Here is a 13,303-nt window from a genome sequence, read left to right on the forward strand (position 1 = left end):
ACTATAACACAAGGTGCAATATAATTGGTTGACAGTGTGGACTCCGGGGTCAGGCCTGGATTCCAAGTCCAATTCCACCACTGTGCAACCTTGGGAAAGTCCTTTAATCTCTTTGAGACTCAGTTTTCTCATACATACAATGGGTATAAGGGTAAACAACCTCAAAGGGTTGAGGATAAGCATTAAAAATGATAACACATGGAAAAGACTTCGCATATTTCCTACACATATTAAAACACTGTACACAGTAGCTGTTATCAAAATTTTATTAAAACTGTTAATTAGGGAACAGTACTCTGCTCCCCCATATCCTAGTGGTCCCCAAAATATCAGACCCTGGTGGGAACTGAGAAAAAGACAGGGAAGGGCAAACTCATGAATAGTTATGTATCTCAAAGAACAATCCAAAGACTGATCAGACAGCCAGCAAAATAGTCATGGTGATTATCTCTGGGACATGAAACAGTGCATAATTTTACTTTTCTCCTTTAGACTCTTTTCTCTTTTCTTTTCTCCTTTAGACTGTCTCTATTGTCTAAATTTACTATACAAATGTATGCTATTTATGTAAGAAAAAATAGTTTTAAATATACTCAAGATGCCACAATACAGTACTCAGCACCAGGCAAAGCTCTGTTCGTCAAGTAACTAAGGTTCCTGGATGCAGACAGATACCACGTCTTCCGTCCCCCGCCCTCCCACGGCCCCAGCAGAAGTACCCACGGTCTAAATCCAGCTCCAAAAACAACCAGCCAGGGGAACACACCCAGGGAAAGCCAAGGCAGGAGCTACTCCGGGTCGCTGAGATGGCCCTGGGCGGGGCCGGCTGTGTCTGGGGTCTCCACGCTCCGGTTCTGCTGCACCAGCCAGGAGTAGAGGTCCTGCCCGTCCATGAGCTGCTCGAGGCCCTGCAGCCGCCCCTGCCTCAGCACCAGGACCTGGTCGGCGCTCTGAACCGTCTGCAGCCTGTGGGCGATCACCAGCACCGTGCGGGTCCCCTGTGCTCTCCAGTCCTGCAGCTGAAGGGGGAGGATCGCGATGCCCCGGGTGCCGGGTCAGAAGGGGCTGGAGGCCCGGGCCCACGGGGCTTAGGGGGAAGAGGCGTGAGCCACGAGAAGGTAGCACAGAGCAGAAGGGCAAGGTCAGCTGCCCTCCTCCCTCCGCGGGGTCAGGCAGCCTCAGAGGATCGGGGAGGTCCCCGCCCGGCCCCGGCCCCAGGATGGGTCCCGCCGCCCCGCACTCACAGCCTGCTCACACTCCACGTCCAGGGCACTAGTGGCTTCATCCAGGATGAGGACGCGGGGGTCCCGCACGAGGGCCCGGGCGATGGCCAGGCGTTGCTTCTGCCCCACGGCCAGCTGGCTGCCTTTCTCCCCCACCTCTGAGGAGACCGAGAAACCCCCTCTCCTCAGAGGCAGGGGCCCAGACAACGCCCGCGTCACAGGCGCGGCTGGTACTTCCACGGGCACCGCTCCGGAGGACGAGCGCCCGTGGACGGGGGTGGGGCGGGGGACCTCCGCGGCGGCCGCTCCTCTGGGAACACAGGCTCCCGAGGGGGTCGGGAGGCCACAGCGCCCACTTCGCGCGCGCAGGGGGCGACGCCGTGGCCGCAGGTACCTGTATCGAGCCCGAGCTCCAGCTCGCGGATGAACTCCTCCGCGCGGGCCGCCCGGGCCGCTGCCAGCACCTTCTCGTCGCTGCAGCCCTTCAGGCCGTAGGTGATGTTGTCCCTCACCGAGCCCGAGAACAGCACGGGCTCCTGCCCTACCAAGACCACCTGAGCGGAGGCGACGGGAGCAGAGGGCTGTGCATCATCCCCCGCGGCAGGGACCCGCCCTTCCTCCCCGCCCGCCCGGCTCACCACGGACCCCTTGGGTTCCCGCCCCACACCCTCCCCTGCCCTCTGCCCACCCTTCTCCGTCCTCCCCACCTGACGGTGCAGGTAGTGGTGCTCATACTCGGAGACCGGCTTCCCGTCCAGCAGCACCTGGCCCTCGGTGGGCTGGTACAGATTCTGCAGCAGCGCGGCCACCGTGCTCTTCCCAGACCCGTTAGGCCCCACCAGCGCCGTCATCTGCCCAGGACTCAGGGTGAACGTCAGACCCTAGAACAGCCGGGGAAGAGTCAGAGGCCTGCCCTTCCCCCGGCCTCCCCTCTCCTTGGAGGCCGATCATCCGCGCGGGGAGTCAGGGGCCCAGTCTCCCCCCATCGGACACCTGGAGCGCAGGCTGGTCGGGGCGACTGGGATACGCAAAGGACACGTTCTGGAAATTCACCCTGCCCTGCAGAGTGGGTGGGGCCAGAGTCCCCGGTGGAGGCAGATCTGGCTTTCGGTCCAGGTAGCGGAACACCTTCTCGGCTGCCCCCACGTTGCTCAGCATGTCCCCAAACATGTACACCAGAGTCTGCAAAACAGGAAGGCGGGGCTCAGCTAAGCAAAGGCAGCTGGGCCACGAACCAGCTTCCCAGCTCCTCACACAGCCCCGCCACACTCCTCCCCAGCTAGGCTTCTCCCCTTGTCCCAAAAAAGATCACCACCTTTAATTTTTAAAGATTTAAAAAAAAAAAAAAAAAAAAAACTTTCTTAGAAAAGATTTTTTAACTGGAGAAAGGAATGGCAACCCACTCCAGTATTCTTGCCTAGAAAATTCCATGGACAGAGGAGCCTGGCGGGTTGAAGACTGGGATGCAACTGAGCAACTAACACTCACTTTCCTGAATAATGAGGCAGATGGCTTCCATATGAGATAACTAGTATAAGGGTCTTAAAAAAAAAAAAAAAAGATTTTTACAAAAAATGTTGGCTGCCCCAGGTGGCAAGTGGGACCCTAGTTGCCCCACCAGGGATCAAACCCATGCATCCTGCAGTGGGAGCACAGAGTCCTAACAACTGGACTATCAGGAGTAAGTGTGCAATTTGACTCAAAATGGGCACCAGCACCCCATTATTCCAATTTGTACTGTAAAGGATGGAGACATCTTTGCCCCTCCCATCCAGCATCACCTTCATCTCCAGACCTTTCCAGCTTCTGTGCTGTGTTACTTGTACACAGCTGTCTAGCCTGGTGAGACAGGGACTCCTTAAATGCAAGCACTGTGCCCACCTCATCTTTGCAGCCACCAGACTGCCTCACACAGCTCTCCACATGTAAGAGGTGTTTATAAAAGTTATAAACTAAAGCCCAAGGTGCAGTAACTAATTACTTTTCAAAACTGGTTTATATAAGGAGGGTGTCCCAGGAGGCTCACTGGTAAAGAATCTGCCTGCCAATGCAGGAGACAAAGGTTCAATTCCTGGTCAGGAAGAATCCCTGGAGGAGGGCATGGCAACCCACTCCAGTGTTCTTGCCTTAATATCCCATGGACAGAGGAACCTGGTGGGCTACAGTCCATGGGGTTGCAAAGAGTCAGACAGGACTGAGCAACCGAGCACACATCTCTAGGGAACTAAATGCTATAGAACTAAATGCTATTTAGTTCTATAGAACTAAATGTTCATTCTGCCTTTCCTAATCAAACTATACCACTCAGCAGCTTATCAGCACATGAGAAGACATCTCCCCTGAGAGATGCATCCTGGCTAATAACTGAAGAAAAGGCAGAGTGCCACCATTTTTGCAACCCTGAATAATTCAATAGATCATGATACTAAGCTTTATTGATTGTTGCCACCACAAATGTATATGAGAGAGAAAAAAAGAGATCAATATAATATATACTTCTATGAAACATGTGGAAATCTGACCACTGTATTTGGTGAGGTTATTGTTAATTTTTTTGGTATGATCATGGCTTTGTGGTTATATATTTGTAATGTTTACATTTAGAGATACATATTTACAGATGAAACCATATCTTGCCTCTGATTCAAAGTAATATGGGTGGGGAGAAGTCGGTGGGTGGTATAGATAAAATAACATTGGCCATGAGTTGGTAACTATTAGATGCTGGGAGATAAAAAACAAGGTCCCATTGTATAGCACAGAGAAGTATAGTCTATATCCTCTGATATATACACACAGTTATATATTAAATAGATAACTAATAAGGACCTACTGTAGAGCACAGGGAACTCTATTCAAAACCCTGTAATGACCTACATGGGAAAAGAATCTAAAAAAGAATGGAGATATATATATATATAGATATAGATATATATATATATATAAAACTGATTCATTTGCTGTACACCTGAAATTGTCATAACGTTGTTAACCGGCTATATACCAATATAAAGTAAAAAGCTGTCTTTAAAAAGTTAAACAAAAAGTAAAAAAAAAAAAAAAAAGATGCTGAGTACAAGGAGGTTCACGTTTATAGATTTATCGTTTTCCTCTTTTTTTAACCCAAGTTTGAAATTTTAAATGACAATGAGTTGGGGTTATTTCAGTTTGTTTTTTTAAGGGGAACAAAATAGAAGCCAAAGGAGGAAAATGAGAGCACGCACAGCTCCCGACTCACATGCATGTAGTTGCCCACGTCCTCCTGGTAAAGCAGGAAGGAGAGGAGCCCACCGCGGGTGAGGTCCCCGGCCAGGATCTGCTGCAACGCACAGTTCAGCAAGAGCACCTTCATTGCCAAGTGCAGCATCTGGAGGGAGAAGAAAGGAGAGCCTGAGGACCTTCCACTCTTTGGCCTCCCTGCCCCTATGACGAGACATTCCATCCGACACAAAAACACCTGTTATACTACATTCACTCGACTCTGTAACTATAATAAGTAATATAAACTTTGAAGATGTTGGAGCCAGGTGGCGAATGAAGGAGTAAATGGATGGATGCTTGACACAGAACAGTGAATGAACAAATGCAGACTTTTCTTTGTTTAAGTATTTTGTGCTTTGTGCACAAAGGGGATTGAAAACAGGAGAGTAGGTCCCCTGAAAAAACTGGGGGCTAACAAATCCCTCATCACCTACCTCCCAACAGAGAAGAGACACATGAAAAAGAAGGCACTGGCAAAAGCATCGAGAACCCCAAGGACCCCCAACACCAGCCCCCACCTATGCCCCTCCTCCAGCCCTCAGGTTCCTCACCCTCCTCAAGAGCAGATAGAGGGCCCGTTCCAGGTCCCGTTGCCACCACAGCCGCCGGCATCGTTCAAGGGCCTCCTTATAGCGACAGACCTCTTGCTCCTCGGCTCCAAAACTGCGTACGGTCTGCAGCCCTCCAACCGACTCCCGCACCACCTGCCCAGCTTTCGCCGTGGCGTCCTGGATCTCCCAAAGGACTGCCTGGAACAGTGGGGCCAACGATGGAGCGGGCCAATTTGGCAGAAGACAGCCAACCCCCACAGCCCACTCCAGTCCCTTCACGCTAAGTGAAGTAAGACAGAGAAAGACAAATATTATATGATATTGTTTATATGTGCAATCTAAAAAAAATACAAGTGGATCTATGCACAAAACAGAAACAGACTCACAGACATAAAAAATAAAAAATAAAAAAAAACTTATGGTTACCAAATGTGGAGGAGGGGATACATTTGGAGTTTGAGGTTAACAGATATAAATCACTCACACAAAGTAGAGAAGCAACAAGGATTTACTGTATAGCACAGGGAACCACATTCAACATCTGAAAATCTCTCCCTCTCCCCCTACTCCTCTCTCAAAAACACACACGTTCACATAAAGTCCCTGGGACGAGGTCTTCCCTGGGGATTCCCCAGCATCCGCACATACCTGACGGCGGGCATTGTACACCTTTTCAGCCGCTATCATGAGAGGCACCTCGAACAGAGAGAGGAAGGTGAGTCGAGGTGACAGGTTGAGCATGAAGCCATAAAGTCCCAGCACTTTCACCAGGCTTCGAGACAGCACATTGGTGTTATAAGGAAGCCAGTTACTCATCAGTTTGGTATCCGAGCTCAGCCGGGAATTCAGCTCCCCTGGGCAGGACAGAGCAGGCAAGGAAACCATGTGTTGTAATGCAGAACCCCCAGAAATTCCATCCTGACCTCCCAATCATCTCACGGAGCCCCCCTTCCTTGCAGAGAGACAGGTCCCCAAAGAGAGAAAAACAGCTCCCGGCCCTGGCACCAAGGATGCAGGCAGGCCCAGCTGGGTGCAGGTAGGCGGCAGTAGGTGGGCAAGGAACATGCAGGGGGACCCCAGACCTGCACCCCAGGCCTTACCTGTCTTAGTCTCTTGGAAGAAAGGGAGGTCCTGGTGCAGGAGGGAAGAGAAAAGCATCTCCCGGATCCGCAGGTTGATTCTGGACATGGTGAAGGTGAAGATGCTTCCTCGGCAGCCTGCACACAGAGAGCTGTGGGGAAAGAGGGTTGGAGGATGAAGGGGAGAGAGATGCAGAGAGGAAGGGGGAGGGAAGGAGAAGAAAAAGCACAGAAGGAAAAGAAGTACAAAGTTGGGGGTAGTATATCAAGACAGCAGAAGAGAAACAAATAAGAGACATGAAGGGCAGGAATCAACAGAGGAAGGAAAAAAGAGGACCCAGTGAGCCTCATCTTAGTCCCAACCCCTACCAAGTAGTTAGTTTGTAGACAGCAGATTCCTGGCTGTGTTGAAAAACAAAAGGGAAAGTAAATACAGTGGGAAAGAGTAAAGATGCTGGAAAGAAAGGTGACAAGGCTCAGAGTAAGAGCTTCCAAGACTGACAAGATGAGTTAGGGAAGAAGGGTCAGGATGAACAAACATGCCCCCCACCCTGACAATAGGCTAATTGGAAACAAACATGAGCTGGGAGGTCAGATCAGAAAAGAGAAACGGAACTTCACGGAGATAAAAATGCTCACAGGCAACTGAGAGACATTCCACTCAACACAAAAACACCTATTGTACTACACTCACTCGTATCTGAACTATAATAAGCAATATAAACTTTGAAGATGTTGGAGCCAGGCGGCGAATGGAGTAAATGGATGGATGCTTGATATAGACGGTGAATGAACTCATACAGGCTTTTTCTTCATTTAAGAGTTTTGTGCTTTGTGCACAAAGGGGATTGAAAACAGCAAAGTGAGGTCCCCTGTAAAAACTGGGGGCTAACAAATCGCTCATCACCTACCTCCCAACAGAGAAGAGACACACGAAAAAGATGGCACTGGCAAAGGCATCAGGATCAAAGTCGCCCCCCAGGATGTCAATCACACGGCCAAAATAGTAAGGGATCACGGTCTCACCTGCAACAGCCAGGAGGGCCCAGTCAGAGTGCGGCTGCTGAAGGGCCTCCTCCCAACCCCCAAGTCCCTGCGCCCTCTCCCCACTCACCCAACACCGCCAGGGAGAGGAAGGAGAAGGCGGCAACCAGGAAAGGCAGGTCAGGCCAGGACAGCTTCAGCAGCCTCCACATCAAGACTCTGTTCTCCTGGCCCTGCCCCTCCGCCTTGGCTCCTGAAGGGCTCAGCACGGCCCACAGGGCCCTGCTCAGCCCCACTGCCCCATACCCCAGCAGCAGCCAGGCCCAGGTGGCTGCAGCCACTCTGACCAGAGGGGCGCTCAAGGCCCCCAGGACAAGAGCCCTCAGGGAGAGAAACAGGGGGTTCACCAGGCAGAGGATCGGCAGCAGTGCTCCCACGCCCTCCAGCAGCCCTCCCAGCCTCAGCAGCCCCCAAAGTCCACCGAGTCGCAAGGCGCCCTCCAGCCACAGGCCGGGAAGCCCGAGGGGAAGTAGGGCCCCCAGGGGCCCCTGCAGCAGCCAGAGCAAGGCCAAGTCCGCCAGCAGCAGAGAGGCCCAGAGTCTCAGGTCCGGGCGCCGCATGGCGAGATCTAGGGGTAGAAGAGGACAGAGGTGGCTTCCAGTCCCTATCCCCACTCCCACTCTGCCCAAGCGTCCGCTGGCTTCCCTTTTTTTTTTTTTTTTAAACTCTGTGCTGCCCTGAAAGATGCCCTGGGTACCCCGTCTCACCAGCACCCCCCTCCTAGGACCCAAGGCATTCGGCCTGACAGAGGGAGCTGGGAAGCCTGACCATCAGCAGCCTCGTCCTCTAAAACACGTCCCGTGACCCCCACCGCACACCCCGGCCCCGCCAGCCGCCGCCGAGTTCCCAGGGGCCAGACGATGCCCGCCGCGCTCCCCAGGCCCCGGGTCCAAAGGGGCGGGAGGCGGGGGCGCACGCGCGTGCCGGGCGGGCTGCGCCTGTGTCAGCGTTCCAGGTTTCCACGCGCACAAGCTCACCAGTGGGGGCTCCCGAGCTCTTTGCTGGCGTGCCGAGGGCTGAGCTCTGAGGTCCCCTCGCGCGGCCTCCGCTCCGTCTCGCCTCTTTTGGCAGGCGAGGCTCCCCCAGCCGGGGGCGGCCAGGCTCCTGGGCTTTCGCTTTTGCTTTCGCTTCCGCCTCGGCAGCCGCCGCCTGGTTGCGCGCCTGGCGGCCGGCCGGGGGCGCGCGACACCCGCGGAACGCAGGACCGGTGCCCGAGGCCGGCTCCGCGTGCCAGGGCGAGTCTACCACCCTCAGCCACAAGTACTCTGTCGTAGGAAACTACTGCACTTCTTAAAACTACGGTTAAGTAAGATGACGCTGTTTCAAGGATTGGGATGCTTTGCAATTGAAGAACCGCTGGATTTTCTTACCTCCGCTCTGAGGTGAGTGCAGCCATGAAATTAAGACGCTTGTTTCTTGGAAGAAAAGCTATGACCAACCTAGACAGCATATTAAAAAGCAGACACATTACTTTGCCAAGAAAGGTCCGTCTAGTCAAAAATATGGTTTTTCCAGTAGTCATGTATGAATGTGAGAGTCGGACCATAAAGCTGAGCGCCGAAGAATTGATGCTTTTGAACTGTGGTGTTGGAGAAGACTCTTGAGAGTCCCTTGGACTGCAAGGAGATCCAAACAGTCCATTCTAAAGGAGATCAGCCCTGGGTGTTTTTTGGAAGGAATAATGCTAAAGCTGAAACTCCAGTATTTTGGCTACCTCATGCGAAGAGTTAACTCACTGGAAAAGACTGATGCTGGGAGGGATTGGGGGCAGGAAGAGAAGGGGACAACAGAGGATGAGATGGCTGGATGGCATCACCGACTCAATGGAGGTAAGTTTGAGTGAACTCCGGGAGATGGTGATGCTGGGAGACAGGGAGGCCTGGCGTGCTGCGATTCATGGGGTCGCAAAGAGTCGGACACGACTGAGCAACTGAACTGAACTGAACTGAACTGATAGTAATCCAAACAGTATGCTATTGGCATAAAAATAGACATATGGAACAATGAAACAGAAATTAAACCCACACATATATAATCAATGAATTTTTTTTTTTTTAAGGCAAGACTATACAATGGGGAAAGGACAGACTCTAATAAATTATTGGGATATTGGGGAAATGGGCAAGTTGCATGCAAACCAATAAAAGTTGATCACTAACTTAGACCATACACAAAAATTAACTCAAAATGGGTTAAATACTTGACTAAAGATCTGAAGTCATAAAACTCCTAGTTGTTGTTGTTCAGTCGCTAAGTCTTATCCAGCTCTTTGTGACACCATGGACTGCAGCACCAAGGATCCTCTGTCCTTCACTATCTCCCGGAATTTGCTCAAATTCATGTCTATTGACTTGGTGATGCTATCTAACCATCTCATTCTCTGCTGCCCTCTTCTACCTTTTGCCTTCAATCTTTCCCAGAATCAGGGTATTTTTTTTTTCCTCCAATGAGTCAGCTCTTCTCATCAAGTGGCCAAAGTATTGGAGCTTCAGCTTCAATGTCAGGCCTTCCAATGAATATTCAGGGTTGATTATCTTTATGAATGACTGGATTGATCTCCTTGCAATCCAAGGGAATCTCAAGAGTCTTCTCCAGTACCACAGTTTGAAAACATCAATTCTTAGGCTCTCAGCCTTCTTTGTGGTCCAACTCTCACATCCATACATGACTACTGGAAAAACATAGCTTTGACTATATGGACCTTTGTTGGCAAAATGATGTCTCTGCTTTTTAAAACACTGTCTATGTTTGTCATAGCTTTCCTTTTGAGTAGCAAGTATGTTTTCATTTCATGACTGCAGTCATTTTGGAGAGACTTTGAAGCCACAGTGATTTTGGAGTCCAAGAAAAAAAATCTGTCTCTTTTTCTCCTTCTATTGGCCACGAAGTGATGGGACCAGATGCCATGATCTTAGTTGTTTTGAAAGTTGAGTTTCAAGTCAGCTTTCCCTTCTCCTTTTTCACCCTCATCAAGAGGCTCTTTAGGTCTTCTTCACTTTCTGCCATTAAAGTGGTATAATCTGCATATCTGAGGCTGTTGATATTTCTCCCAGCAATCTTGATTCCAGCTTGTGATTCATCCAGTACAGCATATCACATGATGCACTCTGCACAGAAGTTAAATGAGTGGATTGACAATATACAACTTGTTTTCCTTTCCCAGTTTTGAACCAGTGGTGTTGTTCCATGTGTGGTTCTAACTGTTGTTTCTTGACCTGCATTCAGGTTTCTCAGGAGACATGTAAGGTGGTCTGGTATTCCCACCTCTTTAAGAATTTTCCACAATTCGTTGTGATCCACACAGTCAAAGGCTTTAGCATAGTCAATGAAACAGAAGTAGATGTTTTTCTGGAATCCCCTTGCTTTTTCCATGATCCAATGAACACTGGCAATTTGATCTCTGGTTCCTCTGCCTTTCCTAAATCCTGCTTGTACATCTGGAAGTTCTTGATTCATGTACTGCTGAAGCCTAACTTGAAGGATTTTGAGTATAACCTTGTACAATGAGTGCAATTGTATGATAGTTTGAACATAATGTCATTGCTCTTATTTGGGTTTGGAGTGAAAACTGACCTTTTCCAGTCCTGTGGCCACTGCTGAGTCTTCCAAATTTGCTGACATATCGAATGCAGCACTTCAACAGCATCACCATTTAGGATTTTAAAGAGCTCGGCTGGAACTCCATCACCTCCACTAGCTTTGTTCATAGTAGTGCTTCCAAAGGCCCACTTGACTTCATACTGCAAGATGTCTGGTTCGAGGTGAGTGACCACTCCATCATGGTTATCCAGGTCATTAAACCTTTTTTCGTATAGCTCTTCCATGTGTACTTGCTGGTTCTTCTTCATCTTTTCTGCTTCTTTTAGGTCCTTACCATTTCTGTCCTCATACTCATCCTTGCATGAACTATTCCCTTGATATCTCCAATTTTCTTGAAGAGATCCCTAGTCTTTCCCATTCTATTGTTTTCCTCTATTTCTTTGCTTTGTTCACTTAAGAAGACCTTCTTAACAATTTGATGTATGGCAGAAACTAACACAATGGTGTAAAGCAATTATCCTTCAATTAAATATAAATTAAAAAAAAAGTTTAAAGGCCTTGTCTCTCCTTGCTATTCTCTGGAACTCTGAACTCAGTTGGATGTATCTTTCCCTTTCTCCCTTGCCTTTCACTTCTCTTCTTTCCTCAGCTATTTGTAAAGCCTCCTCGATCACCTCTTTGCCTTCTTGCATTTCTTTTTCTTTGGGATGGTTTTGGTCACTGCCTCCTGTACCATGCTATGAACTTCCATCCGTAGTTCTTCAGGCACTCTGTCTGCGAGATCTAATCCCTTGAATCTAATTATCACCTCTACTGTACAATCACAAGGAATTTGATTTAGGTCATACACAAATGGCCTAGTGGTTTTCTGCCGGGAGCCAGCATGTGAGTCCCCACCCATGACAAGGTCATGTGAGAGAGGTCTGGTGGGCAAGGTGAGCCAGAACTCGAGGGGTGCCTCTCTGGGCCTGCCTGAGTGTCTACCCCAAAACCTGAGCCTGTCTGTTTTACTGCTTCATGACTTTCACCAACTCCTCTGACAGTCACGAGGGGCTATCCCCAACCACTCTTATCTGTAAGGAAAGCAACTTAAAGCTCTAGTTAACAAGTCTCCAGGGTATAATAAGGTGTGTTCCAATTGTGATCCCCTCAGAAAGCCTTCTAACCTGCCTAACAGGTTTCCGGACTCCTATAGCTACGCCTGTGATTGTTTGCAGCCTCCCAACCAGGTGAGGCACAAGGAGACTTAGTTATCCTAACAGCGCAGAGCCTCTCGGGGAGTTAGAAATTGTTAAAAATAGAACTAATAGAAGATTTCTTTGTTGAGTTAATGCCTGCTGCCAAGTTTCCATATTCCTTGCCCACTGAGTCCCTGGGAGTATATTGATTGATATTGTTGGTATATAAGACATATAAGCAGAAGCTTTAATGTTAATAATAACCCTAGACCCTTGAGCTAATAAATTCTTCCCTTAATTACCCCCATGACACTCTTGCCCTATAGGAATGCAACTCTTGTTTAGTGCTTTTGGGGAGTGGTACTAAACTCTAAGAAAAGTCACCTTTGGAGAAAATAAGTTTTTCTGGTTGACTAATTCTTATCAGAAGAAAAATGTTAGCCGGTCTCCTGACCAGAAGATGATGTAAATCACCCAAAGCCTTTGTATTTGCGATAATGATTCAGGTCTGCTGACTTTACATGACTTTGCATCCCTCATTATCTTCTATGTACAACTTGACGTATAAAAGTCCCTGCTAAAAATAAAGCTACGGACCCTGCTCACTGAGCTTCTCCCCGTGTCGTTCTTTCTCGTCTCCTTTTCTTTCCTTTTGTCTCTACTCTTTCTTCAGGCCAAAGTAATTGGAGCATGGGGGTATATTGATTTCCCACATAAACCAATTATAATTAGGCCTCTGATTCTCTCCACTGACGCTATTCCTTTAAATCACCGAAGCCGTCATCCTGAGGGAATCCCTGGATCCAACTGGGGCTGGACTGCGGTAGTTTTCCCTACTTTCTTCAATTTAAGCCTGAATTTTGCAATAAGGAGCTCATGATCTGAGCCACAGTCAGCTCCTGCTCTTGTTTTTGCTGACTGTATAGAGCTTCTCCATCTTCAGCTGCAAAAAACATAATCAATCTGATTTCAGTATAAAATTCCTGGACGATAACTAAAGGGGACGTAATTGATACCTGTCTTGGTGATGATTTTTAAGATTTGAACCAAAAACAAAGGCAAAAAATCTAAAAATAAACAAGTGGAACTATTTCAAACTAAAAATTCTCTGCACAGCTAAGGAAATCATCAATAAAAGGAAACACAACCTCCTGAATAGAGGAAAATATTTGCAAATGGTATGTCTGATGAGAGGTTAATATCCAAAATATATAAAGAGCCTTTATAGCTTAATCTTTAAAATTTCATTAAAAATGGGTCAGAGGATCTGAATAAATATTTTTACAGAGAAGACGTACAGATACCCAACAGGTACATGAAAAGGTACTCAACATCACTAATTATCAAAGGAATTTAAATCAAGCCACAATATGATATCATATCACCTCAGGCAATTGTAACCCACTCCAGTACTCTTGCCTGGAAAA

The 13,303-nt window shown here is 48.6% G+C and overlaps 1 protein-coding gene and 1 pseudogene across 1 annotated transcript; both read right to left on the reverse strand.

Moving 5' to 3' along the window:
• Nucleotides 1–252: 252 nt before the first annotated feature.
• LOC113881324 (antigen peptide transporter 2-like) lies at nucleotides 253–8,311 on the reverse strand. Its single transcript, XM_027524277.1, has 12 exons — nucleotides 8,136–8,311; nucleotides 7,229–7,726; nucleotides 7,026–7,140; nucleotides 6,136–6,266; nucleotides 5,684–5,889; nucleotides 5,036–5,233; nucleotides 4,462–4,590; nucleotides 2,217–2,405; nucleotides 1,931–2,104; nucleotides 1,618–1,777; nucleotides 1,245–1,381; nucleotides 253–1,019 (listed from the first exon to the last, which is right to left on the reverse strand). The coding sequence occupies exons 2-12, from the start codon at nucleotides 7,716–7,718 to the stop codon at nucleotides 789–791; spliced, it is 2,160 nt and encodes a 719-aa protein (XP_027380078.1). The 5' UTR covers nucleotides 7,719–7,726; nucleotides 8,136–8,311; the 3' UTR covers nucleotides 253–788.
• Nucleotides 7,945–11,116, reverse strand: LOC113882289 (annotated as a pseudogene).
• Between the last annotated feature and the right edge of the window lie 2,187 nt (nucleotides 11,117–13,303).

This window comes from Bos indicus x Bos taurus, chromosome 23 (genome assembly GCF_003369695.1).
Source record: "Bos indicus x Bos taurus breed Angus x Brahman F1 hybrid chromosome 23, Bos_hybrid_MaternalHap_v2.0, whole genome shotgun sequence".
Lineage (NCBI taxonomy): Eukaryota > Metazoa > Chordata > Mammalia > Artiodactyla > Bovidae > Bos > Bos indicus x Bos taurus.